General features: G+C 38.7%; 1 protein-coding gene across 1 annotated transcript in view; it reads right to left on the minus strand.

The window, feature by feature from the left end:
* The window catches only part of LMBRD1 (LMBR1 domain containing 1), a 45,985-nt gene that overhangs the window by 16,840 nt on the left and 6,959 nt on the right, over positions 1–22,186 (minus strand). The window contains exons 3-9 of the mRNA XM_083730438.1: positions 21,888–21,948; positions 16,794–16,891; positions 14,808–14,875; positions 12,874–12,962; positions 11,877–11,950; positions 3,553–3,678; positions 1,753–1,905 (exon numbers count right to left, since the gene is read on the minus strand). Of these exons, the coding sequence (XP_083586564.1) occupies positions 1,753–1,905; positions 3,553–3,678; positions 11,877–11,950; positions 12,874–12,962; positions 14,808–14,875; positions 16,794–16,891; positions 21,888–21,948 (669 nt within the window). The remainder of the gene's footprint in view (positions 1–1,752; positions 1,906–3,552; positions 3,679–11,876; positions 11,951–12,873; positions 12,963–14,807; positions 14,876–16,793; positions 16,892–21,887; positions 21,949–22,186) is intronic.

Raw genomic sequence — 22,186 nt, forward strand, 5'->3', positions numbered from 1 at the left:
ATCATGAAAAGGGGCAGGGTGGGCTTACGCGCACTCAGCCAACGTCTGTGGGGGTTTGGAATGTAACCCCTGCACAAAACAAGGATTGCTTGTATTCTTTTAACTATAAAAGGGCAGAAATAGTTGAAAACTGTGCATATAATGAATTGGCAGGTTCACAAGAGACCTGACCAGACTGATTTCTAAACAGTATGTTGTGCTAACATATTTGACAAAGACGCATTACTGTTAATGTTACAAAATATTGAAAGTATTTATTTATTGAGTTTACTAAGTTGATTCTTTGTTCCAACCTAGTGTTAAAACGGAAGTCCATCCAAGTAACATCACTGCCTATTTCCCCCTACATCTTGGCAACATAAGCACCATTTTCTGTCATTCTTAAAGGGTAAAGGGACCCCTGACCATTAGGTCTAGTCGTGACCGACTCTGGGGTTGTGGCGCTCATCTCACTTTATTGGCCGAGGGAGCCGGCGTACAGCTTCCGGGTCATGTGGCCAGCATGACTAAGCTGCTTCTGGCAAACCAGAGCAGCACACGGAAATGCCATTTACCTTCCTGCCGGAGTGGTACCTATTTATCTACTTGCATTTTGATGTGCTTTCAAACTGCTAGATTGGCAGGAGCAGGGACCGAGCAACAGGAGCTCACTCCGTCGCGGGGATTCGAACCACCGACCTTCTGATCGGCAAGCCCTAGGCTCTGTGGTTTAACCCACAGCGCCACCCATGTCCCTTCATCTTGGCAACATAAGCACCATTTTCTGTCATTCTTAAAGACTTATTTGAACTTTAATTAGTATAATCCGCCCAAGAATCTTTGGTCTAGAGTGTTCTAGTCTTATCCTGCTTGCCAACAACCCGGGAAAGTAAAAGTATTGATTTTTGTTTGTTTGATTTGTTCTAAAGATGGATAGTGTGAAAAATGGATAGTGTGAAAACATGCATAAAACGTCTCAGATGCAAAGAGCTGCTTTGAGTGAGCCCAAGGTGAGCAGGCCGCATTTACCCACAGATACAGCAGATTTTGAAAGCCATATCACAAATGGGCTATCTGTTACAGCAAAACTGTTACAGTGGTACCTCGGTTTTTGAACTGAATCCGTTCCGGAAGATTGTTCCAAAAAGTTCAAAAACCAAAAACTCAATACAGGAGTCTCAAAACAGAAAAGTTAATATGGAAGCTGTATGGCATGTTCGACTTCTGAGGTGCATTCAAAAAGTGAAGCATTTACTACCAGATTTACTGCATTCGAGAATTGAAATATTCATCAACAGAGACATTCGAAAACCAAGGTACCAATGTACTGTGATTACTCTTGTTTTTTCCTTGCTGTTCAGCTTGGGGGGACGACCTTGAGCACATGAAACTAACTGACCACTTCTTGTCATTTCTTGTCATCATGGTAAATATTTTTAGCCAGATAGAAAAAAATACCTTTTAAAAAAATTCATTGTTTCATACTGTGGCAGCTACCTGTATCCCTCTGCCTCTAACACGGGGTGGACAACCTATAGCCTTAGAGCTTTCATGGGGTCCTAGGTACAAATCTCATGTTGGTGGCAAGGAGCGGAAAAAGCAGGGGGGAAGAGAAGGGGAGAGAGAAAAAGGAATGATCTACCTACCTCAGGCTCTGGGACCACCCATAACTGGCATGCATTGTCAAAAAAGGACTTTAAATTTGTGCTCTAACCAGTTAGTGGTTTTACATAATACAGGTATACATCAAAAAAATTATGTGCTATACTTTACTTTTAGTGGCCTCATGGCTCCACAGAATCTTGTCCAGCAGCTCTTCTCAATATATTCCAGACGCCTCCCTCTCCTTCGAAGGGCTCTTAGCTTGTCCTCAAGCTGTTGCAGTGTCCGCCTATCCCGAGTTGGTAGAGGCCGACCATCTTTGCACTAACGGGGGGAGAACAAAAGATGTAAATCTTGAAGTTTGAGTTTGTATTTTTCCATGGTTGTTTGGGTTCTTAATTCAAAGATATCCAGTATCTCATTTTAGCAGTTATGCCATTTAAAAAGGGTTCCACTCAGTGGTTTGTTTCTGTCCAGTATATAATACCAGAAGCTTTGCTTCCCCCTGCTATTCCCCTGATGGGCCTTCTTTGCCCATGCTGGGGCTTGCTTTTAAAAAAATGGCGGGAAAAGCAACGCAAAAGAGTGTGTATGTGCATGCGAAAGATAAGTGTACTGTGGCCATATTGAATTATTTTCCCTGTTACCAGGAAATGCTTTCTGTAATCAGACAATAGCATTGTTTTGCATGTAGGAAAAATCAATATTGTGTGGTCTCCACAATCAGAATCAGTACTTGGCTGACTCCGCATGGCAAGCATAAGGTGGGGGGGGGGGGGGGCCCACACCAATGGCTGTACTCTAATTTTGTACTGTGCCACATCCTCATGGTCACCATTTTGTGCTATGCCATGCCCCCAGCAGCAATTTAGCTCATTTTTTAGTTATTTGACACTCAATAAACATATTTATTATGTATTCTTGATTTATTATCATCAACCTTCTAATAAAAAATTATCACAAATTCAATAAAGACGTGGGAGAGGGTGCAGGAAGTGGCGGAGTGGAAGAGGTATTTTACCATTTATCATGATATAAGTACCAGACCACATTTAAAAAACAACAACAACAACAACCAGAAAAGCACTAATTCTACTCAATAAATCACTTGTTCTAGTAAGCATATGTGGAGAGATATTTTTTCTGATCTAAGAGTATCAATCCAATTATAAAGTCTCAAAAATGTCCTCTCTGCAAGTGCCTCACTGAAAAGTGTGTGTGCTTAGTACTCATATTTTTAGAAGTGTGAAAATTATTGAAACTTGTAATACCACTGCCACAGTTAAATCAAAAGAACAGTATATAGCAGGAGAGGAGAGCTAATAGTTACCGTTATATACAACTGTGAAGATTCATTTTAGTTATTTCAATCTCACTAGATATACATTACAGTATATACTTTTTTAAAAATTAACAACAACAACAACAATAATAATAATAATAAATTTATACCCACCCTCCCCAGGCAGGGCCGAGCTCAGGGCGGCTAACACCAAATATGAATTACAATAAAACATAATAGAAGAAAAACAACCACCACCACCACCAAACAATTGAGGTAAGGTGAGGCGACCACCTCGGGCGGCAGGATGCACAGGGGCATCAGATCCCAATGGATATATTTATTCCCTCCTTGTTCCTGATGTAGACCTTCACTCACTCCTCTTTCTCTGGTGGGAAGGGGAAGGAAGGGGCACCATTTTGTGCTTTGCCTCAGGTGCCAAAATGTCTTGAGCCAGCTCTGCTCTCTACCCAATCTAAACATATATTTCTAAAGATTTTAAACTTGTCACATTGTTAAATATCAGAACAGGGTACAGAAAACAAAAGATAAGATACATATAAGAGAAAATACAGGTCAAGTCACAGCAGTACAACACCTAATAAATGGATGAAAATTAAGAGAGCCTGTTTGGCCAGAGAGCGAAAGCTGTTAAAGAGCAATATTTTAAGACAGAAACCCAACCAAACCTTTGATTTAATCCTTTGTATACTTTGCTCAACCTCTTCAATATCTTCAGTGTTTTCCAAGCGTTCATAACTAGCATTTCTTGTTCCCTTTATCAGGTTCAGAGGCAAAGCGGACATGCCATAAGCCTGGGGGGAGGAAATGCAAAGATGGTTTTAATTCTCAATTGTAAGTGATCACCTTGAGACAAAACATTGATCAGTATCCTAGAACCAACACAGAAAGTAGTTGTTTTATTCATATTCTGCCCATCAGACCAATCTCAGCACGATATAATGAATATGGTATTGGACTACCAGTGGGTGCTTAGTTAGTCAAACAAATTATATACAGTACCTCTCAACTGCAACAATCTCTACCTCAATCATCTTAGAGATCAATGGAGGGTGGAGGAGAAACTTAGCATTTGGAAGACAATTGACTATAGCTGGTATGAAAAACTGTAGCTACTTATTCAGACGTGCTGTAAATTTTGAGCTGTAGTCCAATTTTAGAGGCTGAGGAACTTGGCAAGCAATAAAGCTGCAAAGGGATACAGTACAAGACTGGCAGTAGTCCTTAAGAAAAATGGAAAATCTTACAAACAAAAAAAAACAAGAGACTGCAAAATTATAAAAAGCAATAAAAATGAGGACTCTGTACATCTAAGGAAAGGGGAGAAAATAAAAAAACTGGCAGTTTGACAAACATAGATAAAGTATACAAGTTTCTAGAGCAACAATTCTTTTTTTAAAAGTTGTAGGAGATGAGGAAGGAGAAATGAAAGACAGGAATGAGAGAATAGAAATTCCATGTGGAATGGTTTGATTGTTTTCATTTTTTTTTACTATATATAACAATAACACGAACAATAAAATCGGCAACATAAAAATTCAGTAGTCAGCAACGTAAAAATTCAGTACAACCTTCTGCTTATGAGAGCAAAGAAGTAGATAGGTAAATGGGTCTGTTGTGGGGTACAGGCAGGCAGTTGAGGTAATGAGCAGAAGAGAATAAAGGTCTTATCACTCTACACTGCTAGGGGTTTGTTCTCATTTGCTAGTTTATAAATGGCTAGTATCTCCATGAACACCTCATAAAATAGGTATAGATTCCAGAAGCGGACATGCTATTTTGGCACTTGTGCATCTACATAATCCTTATCAATAAAGGAAAGAGTCTTGCCAAGTTTTATGAAAGGAGTCTGCGGCTTTGTGGTTTCTTGATGTCCTCAAATGGTTTGTTAGTTCTTCCATAATAGTTAGGTTTTGAGGGTTTTCAAACTAAAGTTGGATGGTGAGTTTCCCAATGGTCAGTAATCATGAGATAGTGCTGCCACCAACATTTCTTATCTTTAGAGGGAGCCTCTCTGTTGCCCCCCGAGAAAATAGAAAGTAATGCCTATATTTTAAAAACTAGTTATTTGTAACCCACCGTTAATTCCTATCTACATGCCACTTTTCAGCAAAAGCAACATCATTAAGACGTCGTAAAAAAATAAAAACTGTAAAAACAATTAGTTCACACCCCAGATAAAACAGAAACCACAGCATTATTCACTAAAAGCCTGGGCAAATAAGTTTTGAGCTGGCATACAGAGCTCAGTTGCCTAGCACCTATGTAACTATTTGTAGGGAATGTTTTCCACCACAGATAAAGCCTTGCTCTTAATCTTCCTCTAAAGAAGAATTTAAGAACTGGAGCAAAGGAATACCTAGTAATTTAGAAAGCACATAAAATAAAGTCTGTGAAATGGAAAGAAAATGTTTAATATACCCTTCCCACCCCCACCCCCCAAAAGACAGTAACCTATAAAGCAATTCCAGTTATGACAGGAAGGGGTGGAAAAATTAAATTGAAGCGCAGGTGTTTTGTTGAAGATGAGTGACATGACAGTATATGGGGAGGGGAGAAGCTAACTTATATTGGTCTTTAAAAAAGAGAATAACCATATATTTGAAAATACAGTCTATTCCCAAGCATTAAAAAAATATAATACAGAAAGGATGAGTAAAAACAGACTATGAAGGTTATAATAATCTCAAGTATCTGAAGAAGTATGCATGCACATGAAAGCTTATACCAAGAACAAACTTAGTTGGTCTCTAAAGTGCTACTAGGCAATTTTTAAATATATTTTGACTGTGTCAGACCAACACGGCTACCTACCTGAATCAATAATCTCAAGGGTTATTCAAAATCTGTTAGCATTTGGTCATGAGTACAGTGGTACCTCGGGTTAAGTACTTAATTGGTTCCAGAGGTCCGTTCTTAACCTGAAACTGTTCTTAACCTGAAGCTCCACTTTAGCTAATGGGGCCTCCCGCTGCCGCCACGCCGCCAGAGCACGATTTCTATTCTCAGCCTGAAGCAAAGTTCTTAATCTGAGGTACTATTTCTGGGTAAGCGGAGTCTGTAACCTGAAGCATATGTAACCTGAAGCGTATGTAACCCGAGGTACCACTGTATGGGGCTTAATATTATTTAATATGAGGTGGCAACAGGTTGCTTTTCCTCTTTAGACAAGAGAAAAGGCTTTGCTTCTTCAACTCTCAGAGCAGCCTGGTGGTGGTCCCGTTTGCTGCAGAGTGGCCCCAAGGGCCGGATGCTATGTCATGATGTAGAATCATTCCCAAGAGATTATTTTCAATTTTGGTGCTGGTGGTGGAATATTGTAAGAGGTGAAACCTAACGATACCAGGTATTAATATCAATCGAAAGTAGAGTGACAAAAATGTGTGAAAATAGGTTGCTGTTTGGGAGGGGGGTTAATAGCATTTCTAAATTATACTGAAGGGGAAAAACTTGGAACTGTTTATCAGACAGTAAAGATATACAGCCATAAACTGTACAACCCTCCAAGGGTAACTGAGGAATGGAGGCTGTTTATCCAGAAAGCAAAAGCTATAAAAATGCCAGAAGCAAAGATGGCATGTATGTGTACACACATTATTGAAAACTAAAAAAACAGAAAATGGTGTAACAGAAATGAGATCATGGTGATAAATCCTGATACAAATTATGTAAGTAAATAACAATAAGGCACTGGGGCATTTCCCACTCAAAGAAAAAATTCTTTGGACTATCTCAAATTCTCAATTGACTCAAATTTTATCAGCCAATTTCATCTCTCTTTTCAGTTTCGTTTTTGAAAATAAACTTTCCACTTACCCAGGATCAACTGCACTGCTGTGGAAATTCAAAAAGAGATAAATGGTGTATCACAGCTGTATATGAGCTCCATTTTACCACCTATCTTACAACAGTATTGCTCCTTGACTCCAGCTAAGCCTATTGAATTGGCAGAGTTTAAGGCCAAAATATAAGTAACTCCTTTACTCTCATACAAGCAGCATCCAACAAAACTGCCTTTATTCACGGAACAGCAGCTCTCCAAAGCCATACTCCCATAGTTTGTGAAATGCCAATTTCAAGCAGAATATTGCAAAAGGGATCTGGCCAAAACTATTGATCTTCTCCATCATCAGTTAAGCTAGGGCCTTAAAACTTTACATGCGAAATTGGTAGTGATGGACAACCTGTTTTTTCAGGAAAACTTGAATACCATTACCGATTTTCTCAAAGTCCGCCTTTCATCTAAAACTGGCTGCCCAAGATGCTTACAACAATTAAAAATCCATTATTAAGATAAAAAAACAAGGACTAAGGAATATATGTGCATAAGGCTTTTTATGGCAGTCCATATTCCAGGCTTTGCCCTATGAAGAGGGGGCAGAAGGAGCTGAAGGGTAGACTCAGGCACTGGCTGAAAATAAACACGCCAACCTATGGAAGCAGCCCTTTCCTTGGCTTGGTCCCTTCCTCACAGAAGCTGGGCTGCAATCTCAGATGGAAAACCTCTGATTTAGAGCACAAGAAAATATACTGGCAACCACCGCTTAGTTTTGATTAAAGGTGCAATGCTTGTGCTTTTTGTTCCAGTACTAGTAAATATCATAACCATTAAGTCCCAACAGCTACTAATAATGCCCATTTTCCAAATGTGTGGTAGTCACTGAAAGTGCCACTTGTTAATTAAACCTGTAACTTCAAGTACAATTACTGCCTGGCAATAACTGTTGTGTTTTGAAATGAATACAAACTATTTGTTAGGTTTTTTAAAATGCATAACATGCAATTTTAGACTATATAAAGCACTAAACTGAACACAAAATACTTTCAAGATGCAATTCCTGCCCTGCAATATATTTACTGCCCACATCTGCCCTCTAGCGAAGCTGCACACAATACACAAGTAGCACAGAAAGGTGGTGAATAAAATCTCTGTTACATTGAAGTTGATGCAAGCTGTGTCCATTTTTTGAATATGTAAAGAGCGTTTCTAAATAGAAAATGCTGCCTTTTGTCTCTTAATCTCTTCAGTACGAAAATGATTCCATTTCTGAATGGCTATAAGCTAACCTGTAGTGAAGATGACAATTCTCAAAAGGTGAGAACTATGCAGTCCATCATTTGCAAATCTTCTCTATTAATTTTTCCTAGCAGAATGACAGCAAAAAAATGAAGGGGCTCAGTTTTCCTATGTAACAAATATGCACTAATGTGAATATTTAGAGGAAGGATGGATCATAAATTTAGCAAATGCATAAATAAAAAAGAAAGAGTACAGTACATAGAAAATAAGCCTTCCGAAAGGTGGCAAGGCAGTTGATGCAGGGGGGAAACAGAACAGCCTTAGACAGCCCTGTATGAAGGAATTGCTCAATTCTGACATGCTCGGCATAACAAAAAATATTTGCTGCTAAGAGAACTTGTTCCAAAGAATAGAAAGACATTTCACCTGTGATAATCTACCACATGTGTTCTGAAGGCAGTAGCAGAATCCAGACTTCCCTTGACTGTTATCTATTGTGTCTACCTTAAGGTTTCCTACCTTAAAAGCTTCTGTTCATGATCATGATACAACACACTGTGTTCATACACATTGACAGTCCCTACATCTTAACCAAGGACATTTTCTCAATACATGTCAGATTCCTTCAACAACAGAAATCTAAATCCTTCTCCATTGTTTTCCTTGGATCTCTGTGCCCTCCATTCCCCCCCCAATGTATTTTCATTTAGACCACAAGCCTATGGTCAGTTTCCAAAGTTATTTGTATTATCTTTTTCCTGATTAAATGATTATTAATTTAAGCAAATGTATTGCACGTTTTGGTAGCATAGTTGTGAACATGCACAGTATGATTAGAGCACAGGACAATAGTAGTAAAATAATGTATCTTGCTGTAGTCTACAGTCTCTCGTTTCCTCACATGGTACCACCAGCTCCTTGAGGCACTAGAAAGGATGGGAGGGGATTCTACCTGAATTTACACTGCTATACAGAAGAAATAATATAATCAGTATATGTTAAGAGTCCAAAGATCAAGTTCAGTTTAAGTAGAAAATATGCATTACGAAAGTCATACTAGTTTACTAGCAACATTATCCTATACTTGGCAGACAAAACATTCAATTACAGTGCAATTACACGCCCAGGTCAGCCTATTGTATATCTGTAGCCTTTCAGGGAGAAATATCAATTGAAAGAAACCCCACTAGATATTAGGGCATTCCCAGAGCTATGCAGAATGTACATGTCCTCCCCAAACTTAGTTTGCCCAAAAGGACAATGATACAATTTAATATTCTAATAATTTTAAACTATGCTGACATTTACAAAATGAATGATACATTTTATAGAATAATTTAAGGCAAGTAAAGTATTGGCTATCACAAAGTTTTTGTGAACTAGTAATAACGGAAAAGGTCACTTAAAAGTTGCAGCCTACATATTCAAATGTATCTTTTGTATTTTTGCATCTTTTTAATCAGCACTGGAGTGCTTACCTACAGTGACATTTTCATAGAGATGCAAACATTATTAAATGTTTTGGAAAAACTAAAGCCACTTACATGTACCCTTCAAGAACAAAGAAGCAGGGGAAAGAATCAATCACGTTCATCACAGCAAAAGCTATACTGTTTTGCCTTGGCTTCAAATAGCAGCACAAAGCTGGTGAGAGGTTCACTATTAATACCCAAGGTTATCTAAAATCATTTAAATGCAGAACATATTTAAAGCAAGCAATGTTTGTGATACAGCTTCTAACAAAGGGTAACAGGTAGCCATGTTAGCCCATAAGAAGAAAAAGAAGCAAAATCCATATGATTTATTAGGACAAACAAAATGTCACAAAATATACAAGCTTTTGAGTTCTCCAACAGCCTAGGTATTAAAAAAGAGAAGAAAAACAAAGATTGTTTGTTGTCAAGCCATCCATGTCTGCATCTGCTCCCTCCTCCCACACTCTTAAGACTCTTGTATTTTAACCATCTGGCCTGTTGAAGAGTTCTGGAGTAACTGCAAGCTTGCACCCTACTTCAGGACATTTTGGTTGGCCTAATTAGCCAATGGGGTTTCTAGCAAGCCCTTATTTATCATTTATGGTGAGGCTCCATGTTTAGAGGTGGTTAACATGAGTACAAGTTAAGGGCAGATTTGTGGAGTGTCTACCCATCCGTATCCCAAATATAAGGAAAATATTGCTACCGTTCAATCAAAATATGAGAGAGATTCAGTTTTGGCTGTGAAAGAAATCAAAGTAACATATATCCTCTTAAACACTGCAATGAACAACACACCAGGCCAAGCAGTAAATGTTTTTTCTAAAAACGTTTACACTTGCACAGAGATTCCTTGCAAATAATACAACCTAGCTCAACTGGATGGCTTGCTGAATTTCAGAGGTTTGCACAGGAAGGCCCCAAACTTAAAAGCTTTTCAAAATAGTGCCTTAAGATCACTCACAACTCACAAAGTGTTTTGAACAATAGCATAAAAGGCCAGCGAAATCAGACCAATGGTCCTCCTAGTCCAGCAATGTACACCTTAACTCTGATGGTAAGAAGACCACAAGAAAAAAATAATCTGTGTTCATAAATGAGGCTCAAAAACAAGCAAGTGAAACCTTTGCATACATAAGCCCTACCACCACAACCATTGAATGAACACACACACAAACAGCACACCGATAGGTGAGCACAAAGGCACCCTTCCCACACAGAAAAGCCACTTCTCAATAATGCAATCCCATGGCACTGGGGAGTTTTTGTGCCGTGTGTGTATTTATTAAACAACCATGTGGGTGGATCCAACTGCAGGGGTCTTAGTTCCTCAGGTGGTGAATACATCAAATGAAAAATGCTTTTTAAACGTTAGGATTTTGTATGCATTCATGTGCTTACACACATTTTCTCCATAAAACTCATAAAAGTGCTGCAAATGTAAGGCAGCATATGTTTACTTCCATCACACAGACAGGGAGTATGGTAGAACTGGAAGAAGCATAATTGCCACTCACCGATTGTATTTTGTTTTTGTTTTTTTAATAATGCAGCTAACTGTGGACATGTGCTGCTGGCCAATGAGACTGGTATAAAGTTCTCTAAATTCTTTGCTTGACGAAGGAACAGTTACTAGAATAAACTGTTTATATAAGTATTAAAAGATTACTTTGTGAAACAGAGCTTGCTATAGTGAAAGCTTTTAATCACTAAAGACTTTGGCCAAGATGCTGAGAAGGTCAATATTCAGAATACAGAGATCTATAACCGTAATCCCACTTCATACCCTCAGCTCTGACACATTGACTTAGGGATGGCATCAAAATTCTGCTGACTATAGTGTTGAGTCAGGAAGACATCACATCTGCACAATTCATTTTAAAACCTTTCTCTGCCAAGGTACTAACATTTGAGAAACTGCAACCATAGTTTACTACCATTTTAAGGCAAGGAACAAAACTTATTCACACATGAACATATATATTTAGAAGAATTTAGATCATTCTTCTATCATCTATCATCGTTTGTCATCTAAAAACTCTAAAACAAGAGTTTACTATTTAACAGATTATAATCTCCACAAAATTCTTATTCAGATTAGGTTCATCAATACTTCCAACAGGAATGGTAAAGCTCAATCATGCTCAACTAAATCAAGCTTCAAGCTGCCACTATGCACAATGTTAAGAAAATTGTTTTAAACAGTTTTGAAAAGGAAAGTATTTAATTGAAGGGGGAAGATTCCAGAGTCTAGAAATTTTCTTTTAAAGGCTAAAGCATAATAGCATTCAATTGAGTTTTACCACACACTTAAGAGACATGACCTAAACTCAAAAACATTTACCTACAACTCAACTATTCCAATTCACATTTGTTACTCCAACACAACTGAAAGCATTGGCTTTCAGTATAGATTAAGGTCTGTGGAAAGACTTCCAAGTTGTTGTAGCTGAAGCAAACATCAAAATGAACACAAGACAAAAAGATGAATACTTACTGTATATGTAACAGCTGCCACCATTCCAATAAGGGTCAAAGAACTTATAGAGAAGGATAGGGCCGCCAAACCATCTGTAAGACAAAAGGGAAATGCTTTGCTGAAATTCACATTAAGGAACATTTGTTTCCATGTGTTTTCCTTTTTTCCACTGTGTGTGTCATCTCTAAAGGTAAAAGACCCCTGACAGTTGAGTTCAGTTGCGAACAACTCTGGGATTGCGGGACTCATCTCGTTTTACTGGCTAAGGGAGCCGACGTTTGTCCACAGACAGTTTTTCCAGGTCATGTGGCCAGCATGACTAAGCCGCTTCTGGCGAAACCAGAGCAGCGCACGGAAACGCCGTTTACCTTCCCGCCGGAGCGTTGCCTATTTATCTACTTGCACTTTGACGTGCTTGCCAACTGGTAGGTTGGCAGGAGCTGGGACCGAGCAACAGGAGCTCACCCCATCGCGGGGATTTGAGCGGCCGACCTTCCAATCGGCAAGCCCAAGGCTCTGTGGTTTACACCACAGCACCACCCACATTCCTAGGAAACAGCATAAACAAATATAGAAACATATGCACAAATCAAAAAGAAAATTTCAGCTGCAAGGTTATTCTAGACACAGGACTTACAATATAAATGCTTTTACTATTGTCCAACACAATGGAATGACAGCCTAAGTAAGCAAAACAAAGAGTACACCGTCATGAAGTTAAGAGTTTAGAAGATCAATGTCAGCAGTTGTTTCTGGCTGCAGGTTTTTGCCTTAAAATTTGGTATTCCCTGCATCTAGCCTTTCTGGGGTCATGAATGTGGTCCATGTGGGCACAGTGAAAAAGTGACCAATGGGGATAGTGCCCAGGACACTCACAACATTCCAAACATGTAACTCCTAGGAGCAACACTATAACTTAAAAGATTCTTAAAGATGAATGGAATAGTCCAATGAAAACTGTCTTATTTGGAGTAAGGATATACAAAATTATTCACTTCTTAGGTCTCTAACTTACGGCTGCTTCCAAGCTCTTCAAACAAAAGTTTCACTTTCTCCCATTCCGTTGTATTTTTTTGGGTGGGAATATTCAATGGAACAAAGGCTCTAACAAGGAGGAAAAAATAAAAATGTTATCCTCTGATATTTACCTTGCAAAATACACTACATCAAGACTACAAATGGTCTTACAATACTAGGATGGTGACAGGGCTCATCCATGTTACCATGGAATTTTTTACAGCCTTCTGCACTACATTTTGGTGTTCCTAACAAAAAAGGTTTGAAAATATTGACTCTATATTGACTTCACAATATCTGGTGACCAAAGCAGAGGTTTCTGGAAAGCCAGTCAAATGCAGAGAGAGTGAACATTTCAGAACATCAACTATTTATTGAAACTGAGCTTTGCTACAGTTTGTGACAAATACAAAGAGATATTCAACTAAGGCTTACTAAGAGGAAACCTTCTGAAATCATTAATTTAAGTTACTTGTGCCCACTAATTTCAGTGAGTGAGAACGGACAACATTGGCTATCAACTAAAAACACTTAAAAAGACTATGAAGACCAAACCCTGCCCAATACCCCCCCTCCCAAGCTTTGAAGGCATTCCTAAATTAAATACAGAAAACAATCTGCAACGCTAAAATGAGGGAATTTTATGTCAAAGAAGGATGCACACATCTGCGTGGCACTGAAAGCAAGCATTTTAGCTGACAAACAACAGCTGCGCCACCAACACCTACAGACTTTACAATAATGAGCTGCTACTGCTAGCGAGGGAGCCTAACTTTGTCCCAGCACACTTCAATCTAAGTGGCGGTACAGGGATGAGGAGAGTTTAACTATTTTAACAATATCGGAAAAGTAGCTGATGCACACAATGGACACTGTTACTGGAGTTCTTGAGAATACCTAGCGCACTAGAGGAATTACTGCATCCAGTGATAACCAGCATCATCAGTAGCAGTCCCTTGAAACACTGACTGATTGGATGCTCATGACCTTGGCTCATTAAAACGAAATATGAGCCCTTTGACCAGCATGCAGCCTCGTCGCAAAAGCAAGAAAACAAACCAGGAGGTCTTCCCTTAACCAAAACTTTTCATGTCAACTGAACCAGGGGGGAAAAAACCAGCTTCAGAACAAGACAGGAACTTAAACCATTGGAGGTAGCTTAATATCCAAAGCCAGGCAGGCAGGACTCAAATTCTTCTAAGATCCCTACTGTCAAGGGTGATGATTAAAAATCATTAAGATTAGTAAATGGAGGAGAGAGAAAAGAAAAACCCTGCTCACCATTCTCTTTATGGTGAGAGTACATTTCCTTTTCCATGACAGCATGAAAAGCCGTCTCGCCTCCAAGCTCAGGAAGGGGACAGGACCTCGTCCATGCCATGACATTAAGCATGAGGTTGGTAAGCGGCAAACTACCTGCTGAACTTTGAAATAGGCAGCACCAACTTACTGCTGCACTTCGGAGGTGCTTTAAACATCTCAAAAGTTCAGTGCGAACAGATTCATCCCACTAAGGGAGGAGCAAGGTCTGTAAAGCAGAGATTTTGGCTGGCTACCAAGACCAAACAACCTTGGTAAATCCCTGAGCAAGACACGGTATTTTAGATACTGCTTGTATTGGGAGGGGAGAAATAGACACACAAACACATGGATGGAATATGCATTAAAAACATTTAAAAGTTTTGTAAGAGGGATCAAGTGCAAGTTCAAAGCTGAAGGAGAAGCAGCAGAGAGACCATATAAGAAACAAGACAGCAGGAGACATAGATTAGGGAAGAGATAAGAGGCAATATTATCAAGAGCTTTAAAATGAGAATTGGTTAAATATATATGTATGGGGGCTGATATATGAGAGGCAGGCGGTGGTCATTTCAGCAAGCTTGAAAACTACAACATCTTGTGGTATTAGAATGCAGAAACATATCCACTTACCCAATTAGTAGAAGAGCAGAACAAACCACAAGAAATCCTAGAGTATACTTGACTGCAATTTTAACCTGCTGTAAAATTAGAACAAAAAGTAAGAATATGTAGAAACTAACAATACCTTTATGCTAATTCGGCCTACTGCATCTGTCTGGATGCCCCACAAAACAGATTTTTTGAAAATTTATATTGAAAATTAAAAAATTTCTCAAGGATCTTGATTTCTTCCTGTATATCAATAAATTAAAGTTAATTATAAACTTTTATAAGCTCTGCAATTCAAGGACAGGATTTAACTAATGAGTCCCACCAGCTTCTGCTTGCACACCGGAGTTTTCCTCTCCTCCTCCTCCCACCCACTGCCCAAAACTGGCTCTGGAGGGGTTGGGAGAACCCCTGGAACAGCACACGGAGGGGGAGGGGAGTTGTTTCTTCTGGAAAGCCAAAATGCTTTCCTGACAGAACAATAAGAAAAGTGTGACTTTGAATGTCCAATTATGCATTAGGCATGCTGTTTCATGCAGCAAGCACATCAAATGGTACCAATCTTCGCTGCCACTATTTCAGCACAGTTTCTTTAAAAATGAGTAATCTGCACTGCAAATATCTACTACATAACAATGGAAAATGAAGAAAGAAAGCTCATTACTGGAAGAGCCTTCTGGATATTTTCCATGAAAATGAAAATGAAAGTTTCCACAGTATTTAGGTTCTCATCAATAAAAGAGGATTATATTTTACTTCCAGCTGTTAATTCCTGTTTTCTTGCTTAAGACAATATATAGTTTCTTTAAACTAGAGTCTCTCTGTCCCCACCATTTAAATAGGGATGTTTTGGTCCCATTTACTTTTTGGCACCACAAAGGCACTGTTGTCAAGTCAAAGAGGAGAAAAACACAATATTATTTAAGGCAATAAATTATTCTCACCCTTTAAACTGATTAAATACATTTACATGTAGCTTCTAGAGAAGCACACAAACAGGTCACTCAGTGGTGGCCAAAACTGCTTTCTGTAGAAATAATTTTTGAAACCACTTTATCAATGAAAAATTTACTGCATTAATTACTATCCTGCCTCAAAAGTCACGATCGCCAAGCATTTTATAGAAGTACTGTGGTTACTGCTGCGTCTATTCACAAACAGACTTCATGAGCATTTATATACGTACAAGTCAATCTCCCTTCACTGACTGTGTTTAGACATGATACTAAACCATTGTTAAACATAATGTAAGAAGAGTCTTGTTGGGTCAGACCAAAGATGTATCTAGTTCAGCAGTCTGTTCTCACAATAACCAACCAGATGCCTGTGGGTAGTCCACAAACAGGACCTGAGTGCAATAGCACTCTCCTTCTTGCGCTCCCTAGCAACCTATTACAAGGTGTTGAGATGGTGACCATCTCAACACCTTGAAATAGCAAATGCCACGCAGTACATTTTTGCTTCATTTTCCAATACTGCACAGGAGAGAAACAGCAGGTCTAAGCAACCAATCTAAAACTATCTGCTGTGCAGTTGTACTTCCTTTTGCCTGTACTGAATCTTTGGATATTAAAATTCACTGTATTTTGAACCAGCTAGAGTTCACATACCCTCTTCCTCTGGCATGGCTGCAAGGAGATAAGAAACTTTCTCTTTCATTTTAGTTTAGCATGTCACTTAAATTCTAAGCTGTGGTTAATCTTAACAATGGTCAGTTGAAAACAACCAACTTCATACACTATGTGTTAAGGGTTTACAATGGAAGTTCTCAAAAAGCCAGCACAATTCTTAGCTCAGGATCTACCTGGTGAGCCTCTAAGTAGGTTAACTGACAGATTAAGTCAATACAATTCCCAATACTGGCTTCAAGCATCAGCAGTGTATTTTACTTTTAACACTGGACAGCATTTAATAAGACTGTTTTTCAGCTGGCAGTAGAATAAACCAGAACCTCTTTATTCACTAGATGTCCAAGTCAAGCAATCAGAAGTCCTATAAACATCTTACTGAGCATGTGTTGCCATCATCTTCATCCTTCTCCTCGTAGTAGAAGTAGACAAAGGGGATCCATAAGAACACACAAAATAATATGATGGAATAGAGTGCTAGAAGTGAAAGGATGGAAAAATAATCATTCTCCCCAAAAATGATGTTAAAAGAACATGTTAACACACTTCAAACTCTCATTTACTACTACAATATTGGTCTACTGAGGCAATACACTATATATTATATTACAAGTTATATGAAACTCCAAGGACTAAGTACTGAAAGAAAATCTTAAGAGCCGATTGCCATCTTTGCGACATCAACAAAATTAAACATCTGCCATTTAGCAGGGCTGAGCCTGTTATGTTCAACTCAACTATGGTTACTGAAAAAGCTTCCCAACTCAAGTAAGCCTATGAAACTAGCCTTCACAGCTTGAGGTATATGCCACATGTGAATGTATGCTTTACATATTATATGTGCTTCATCTCATGTGCTTTATTGTGCTCTGTTGTCTATGCTTGGTTGCTAAAACTTCTTTGCTTGTTTTTTTTGGCTGTAGCCTGGTTGACCAATTAAAATTTGTTGATGATTGACAAAAGCACGTGACTGATTTTATCAATAGTTTATATATATATATATATATATATATATATATATATATATATATATATATGCTTTCGTAGATTTTCACGGGTACAGGAATGCAGGTTTTGGTGTCCTCGGGTGTCTTCCCGTGTAAAAGTTGGGGTGTCTAGGCGACGTTTCGACGAGGTCTCACTCGTCATCTTCAGGCTGGTGCTTTCGGCTTCTTGTTACTGGAACAGAGCGGGATCTCAATGTTTGAGTTCCTATAAATACTGTAGAGGGGGTGTGGTGTCTAGCCTCCAATGTTCTGGGCAGAGAGGAAGTTCCCAGGCTAGTGTGCCTTTTCTTCTTTTGTTCCTTAATTACTTGAGAGATACCTTGAGTGATTTCTTGAGTGATATCCTGAGTACCACTTAGGTGGGTCATTAGGTGTGGATCAACCACACCAGACCCAAACCCAGACCCTCTCCACAGATGAATTACTGACACCATCCAGTAGCCAATCCATGGTGGCACCTCCGGATGCTGCACCCCCCTGCAATCCCTACACAGATCTGGCTGACACAAGCCACAAAACCACAGCTCGCCCCTATACACGAAGCCAAGCCAAAGCACAACTAAGTGCAATACAGCCATCTTCTCAGGAAAACTCTTCACAAAGTTCAAGAGGTCAAGACACAAAGACTTTAGCACTAATCCACACCTAATGACCCACCTAAGTGGTACTCAGGATATCACTCAAGAAATCACTCAAGGTATCTCTCAAGTAATTAAGGAACAAAAGAAGAAAAGGCACACTAGCCTGGGAACTTCCTCTCTGCCCAGAACATTGGAGGCTAGACACCACACCCCCTCTACAGTATTTATAGGAACTCAAACATTGAGATCCCGCTCTGTTCCAGTAACAAGAAGCCGAAAGCACCAGCCTGAAGATGACGAGTGAGACCTCGTCGAAACGTCGCCTAGACACCCCAACTTTTACACGGGAAGACACCCGAGGACACCAAAACCTGCATATATATATATATATATATATTGTTGGTGCCTCATTTGCTTTACAGGCTCACGTGGGCAAGAGGTAGCAACCCCTGTTCTGAGGAGCTTTGTCTGAATTTAAATGGAGAGGTAAAGGGTTGGGAAACAGTGAAAAAGAGTCAAGAGTAACAAGCAAACACTGGCAAACTTGGGTCAATCCCATTTTCAAGTGTTTTATGTCACAATAGCCATGGGCAGGAAGCCTTTATCATTTGTTCTCAGACCAAAATCATATTTTATATCTTCCCTTACCATGTCACTATTTTGTACAAAAATTGCCAGAACTAAAAATTCAGGAATGGTAGAAAATAATTCTTTACTACAGAAACGGCTCTTTACTACAACTGTCAGTACTAAACAGAAAGAGCCCTATAACTAGTACTTACTGCCACAGTCCTTTTATGCTATCAGCAAGAAACAAGAAAGGTGAATTTACTCCAGAAAATGATATGTACAAATCACACAGTCAAAAGGGATCTCTTCCTTACGTTTTCTTATTGAAAAATTGCAAGTTACAAAAATAAGACTTCAGTCCAATCTTCGGCAAGTATAAAATTTTGTCGCAGTGTGTTTTTTAAAGATAAACATTGGTGAGCAAACAATAAATCCCAATATGTTGTGGTTCATACATGGAAGAAAACATGCTTTTCTCTGTGGTCATTTTGGCTCACCTCTATTCAAAATCTCTTCCCAAAATACGCATCAAAATCACATTATCAAAGATCCTTCAGTGCCCATGTGACTACCAGTGTCATCTTCTATTCTCAAAGCATCCCACCCTTCTACTTTTATTTCCAGGCAAATACATCCATCTTTCGGCAAGAGGAATGACAACATACTTCCTAATATCCTATCACAGCCTACAGGCTGCAAAATGGCTTGCCAACACTTTCTTGATCTGTTAACACACCCACAGGCAACCTCAGACGAAAACTGAATCAAGAAAGATCGAACGACTGACCAGTATGCAGTCTTTAATAAAAAGTCCTGCAGACTCATCTAAACATCAAAACGTTTTATTTAAAGATTACAGAGGAAAGCTGTCCACAAAAGTGGTCAGGCTACAGTGTCCAAATAAAAAAATTGTGTGTATTTTTTCTACCTTGGGTGGGGGGAGAGATTTGCTTTCAGCTTTATCTATGATGGGAACTATTCGGTTTGATTTACATTTAGTACCATTCATACCTTTGTACATTTTGGTAGCCATTTTGTGAAGTCATGGTTCCGCTCATACAGAATGCCTGGGCACCTGGTGCCTACCTCATTAATCTGACACATTTAGAATCGTTTTCTATTTATACTTAAATCATTAGCTCCATCTGGAGGTTGGTCTGTGCAACAGCATCAAGTCTACAGACTACAAAATATTTCCCTCAAGATGGGGACACTTAACTTTATTATCTAAAATAAAAGTGTGTGTGATAATGCTTCTAGAGTAGGAAATATACGACTTTCTTGAAGCAGCTTCAAGTACTCACTAGAAACTTAGTTTTATTTCCCTTACTTGTATTCCATTATTTCAATAGCTTAAAAGCCTCAAGAGTCAGCACTTTAGAGTCTCAAATGAATAGGCTTTCCACAAGAGTTTCACATTACCAGTGAATAAAGGTGGGTGAGTACTTTACATTTCTAGCCTATTAGCTTTATGCTAGATACATTAAGTATTACACTGGAAAATTAGGAAGGCTTCTCCTACTAATCCACAGTTCACTCTTCTGTCTGGAGACATGCAACACATTATCTGAACAGCTATGGCTCTGACAGATCATGCAGAACACACAAGCAATTTCCCAGGTATATAAGCTTTAGCAGTGAAAATATTTTCAAGTTTAGAGAAAATGGCTTTGTTAAGAATGGCAAAAGACTACGGTTCTGAATTTATTCTGCTAGAAGGGGGAATCTAGAATGGAAGGAAGATTACCTCTGTTGGGGAAATCAATCGATCAATCAATTGATTGATTATATTTGACTTGCATACCACCCTTCATCATAAATCTCAGGGTGGTTTACAAGATAAAAATACAAGGTAAAAGCATAAATAAACAGTTAAAACAAAAACAACAACACAGTAAGAAGGGGAGCCTCTTAACTTCCATCTGAAGAATGTTATGTTTAACCTTATTGCATCATTTACTCCTGTAAGTAAAAAACTGTTGTGCCGTGTTATGCTTAAGCTGAAAGGTGAATAGAATTTAGGTAAGACATCCTTTTCCAACAATAACCAGCTACTGACATGTAATGAATTCATAGTGCAGCAGAATAATATTTTTTCTTCATGCTCAGGAAGGGAACCACAGTTCTTTCATCATGCTCCCATAAAGAAACCCCATCAAAGTCACATTATGCAAACTGGAACATGTCCTTCGTTGAAGAATTCTCCCCTTACTGTGGGATGTCATTTCCTTAACTAGAAAGGGGTATTTTTTAATAAATAAATACTTCTCCTAGCAGGAGACCAAAATGCAGACATCTGCAAAGCGAGGCCAAGATTAAATCAAGGATGCTGATATCCAGAAGCAACTCTACTAAACTATTTGGCAGCATATGAGCAAACATCCTGCTGAGCACATGTTAGAATGAAATAACAATGTTTGAAAATATTTTTCTACGTTCTATAATTTAACATGCCATCAGCTTTTTCTGAACTTTAGCAAAAGTAACACAAAATAATATCTCATTGCAAGCTACTATTGGGAGGTTAATATGGCGTTTCAGAAACCTTAACCAAATGACTTTAAGACTGCTATCTAAGGAAAGAGATCATTTGAATACTGCACATCAGAGATAAGTTGATGTAGTGCCCTCCATATTAATGGACTACAAGTTCCATCACCCCTGACCACTGGCTATGCTGGCTTCGATTGCTGGCAGTTGGGAGCCCAACAACATCTAGAGAGCATCCTCTGATGTAAATTTTCTGCCTTTCCTAAATAATACCATATGGCAGCCTAATGCACTACAATTCTGAAACTGAGAGGGAAGACAAGAGTGGCAGAATGATATGTATAAAAAAAAAGTTTGATATTTGTCATTTCCAGCTAAAGATCTCAGGAAGCAAGGCTGCTCAAGATCTTTTAATGAGATACTGGAAGTCTTGAAGAAAGTCAGTGTTTAACGTTCTAAATTTTATGAACAACTGATCTGATTAAGGGACCAATCAGAACTCCCAATGCATGTTTCTAGAAGGGGGTTAGGAGACCAACAGAAATACATACATACATAATTTTGTTTGTATGCTGCATTTCCATAGTTAAAACCATAGTCAAGGTGGCTTAAAACACGGAAAAAAAACTTAATTACAAACATAACAAAATAGAAGACCTTCAGAGAACAAAAGAACTCCTGTTCACAGGATAGCCAGAAAAAAATAATGTGAAGTAGCAGAACATAGCAAAAACCACAATTTAAAATAAAAAACTCGTATACACATGAAATATGCCACAAAACTACATGATCTGAACATAAAGAGTGTTATTTTATAATACTTACTGTAATATGCATATAATACTGTGTCTTCAATTTGCCTTGTAACATTTGGATCTGCCCAAGCCTGGAAATGTTGATAGAGGAAGAAAAACAACAATATTACATTAAATAGCAATTTGCGTAAGCTGTATACAATAACTACTTTCAAATATCAACTTCTGCTACATCGCATACACGTAGATGGGCGATTGAACTTCAAAGAATCACCTCAACAAATGAAATTAAGACCCTTCATTCTACTTTCCCTCTCCTCTGAAGAGTTGCGCTACAGAGATGACAGCTGAACGTGGTGTATCTTACTG

Source organism: Podarcis gaigeae, assembly GCF_964106915.1.
Source record: "Podarcis gaigeae genome assembly, chromosome: 3".
NCBI lineage: Eukaryota > Metazoa > Chordata > Lepidosauria > Squamata > Lacertidae > Podarcis > Podarcis gaigeae.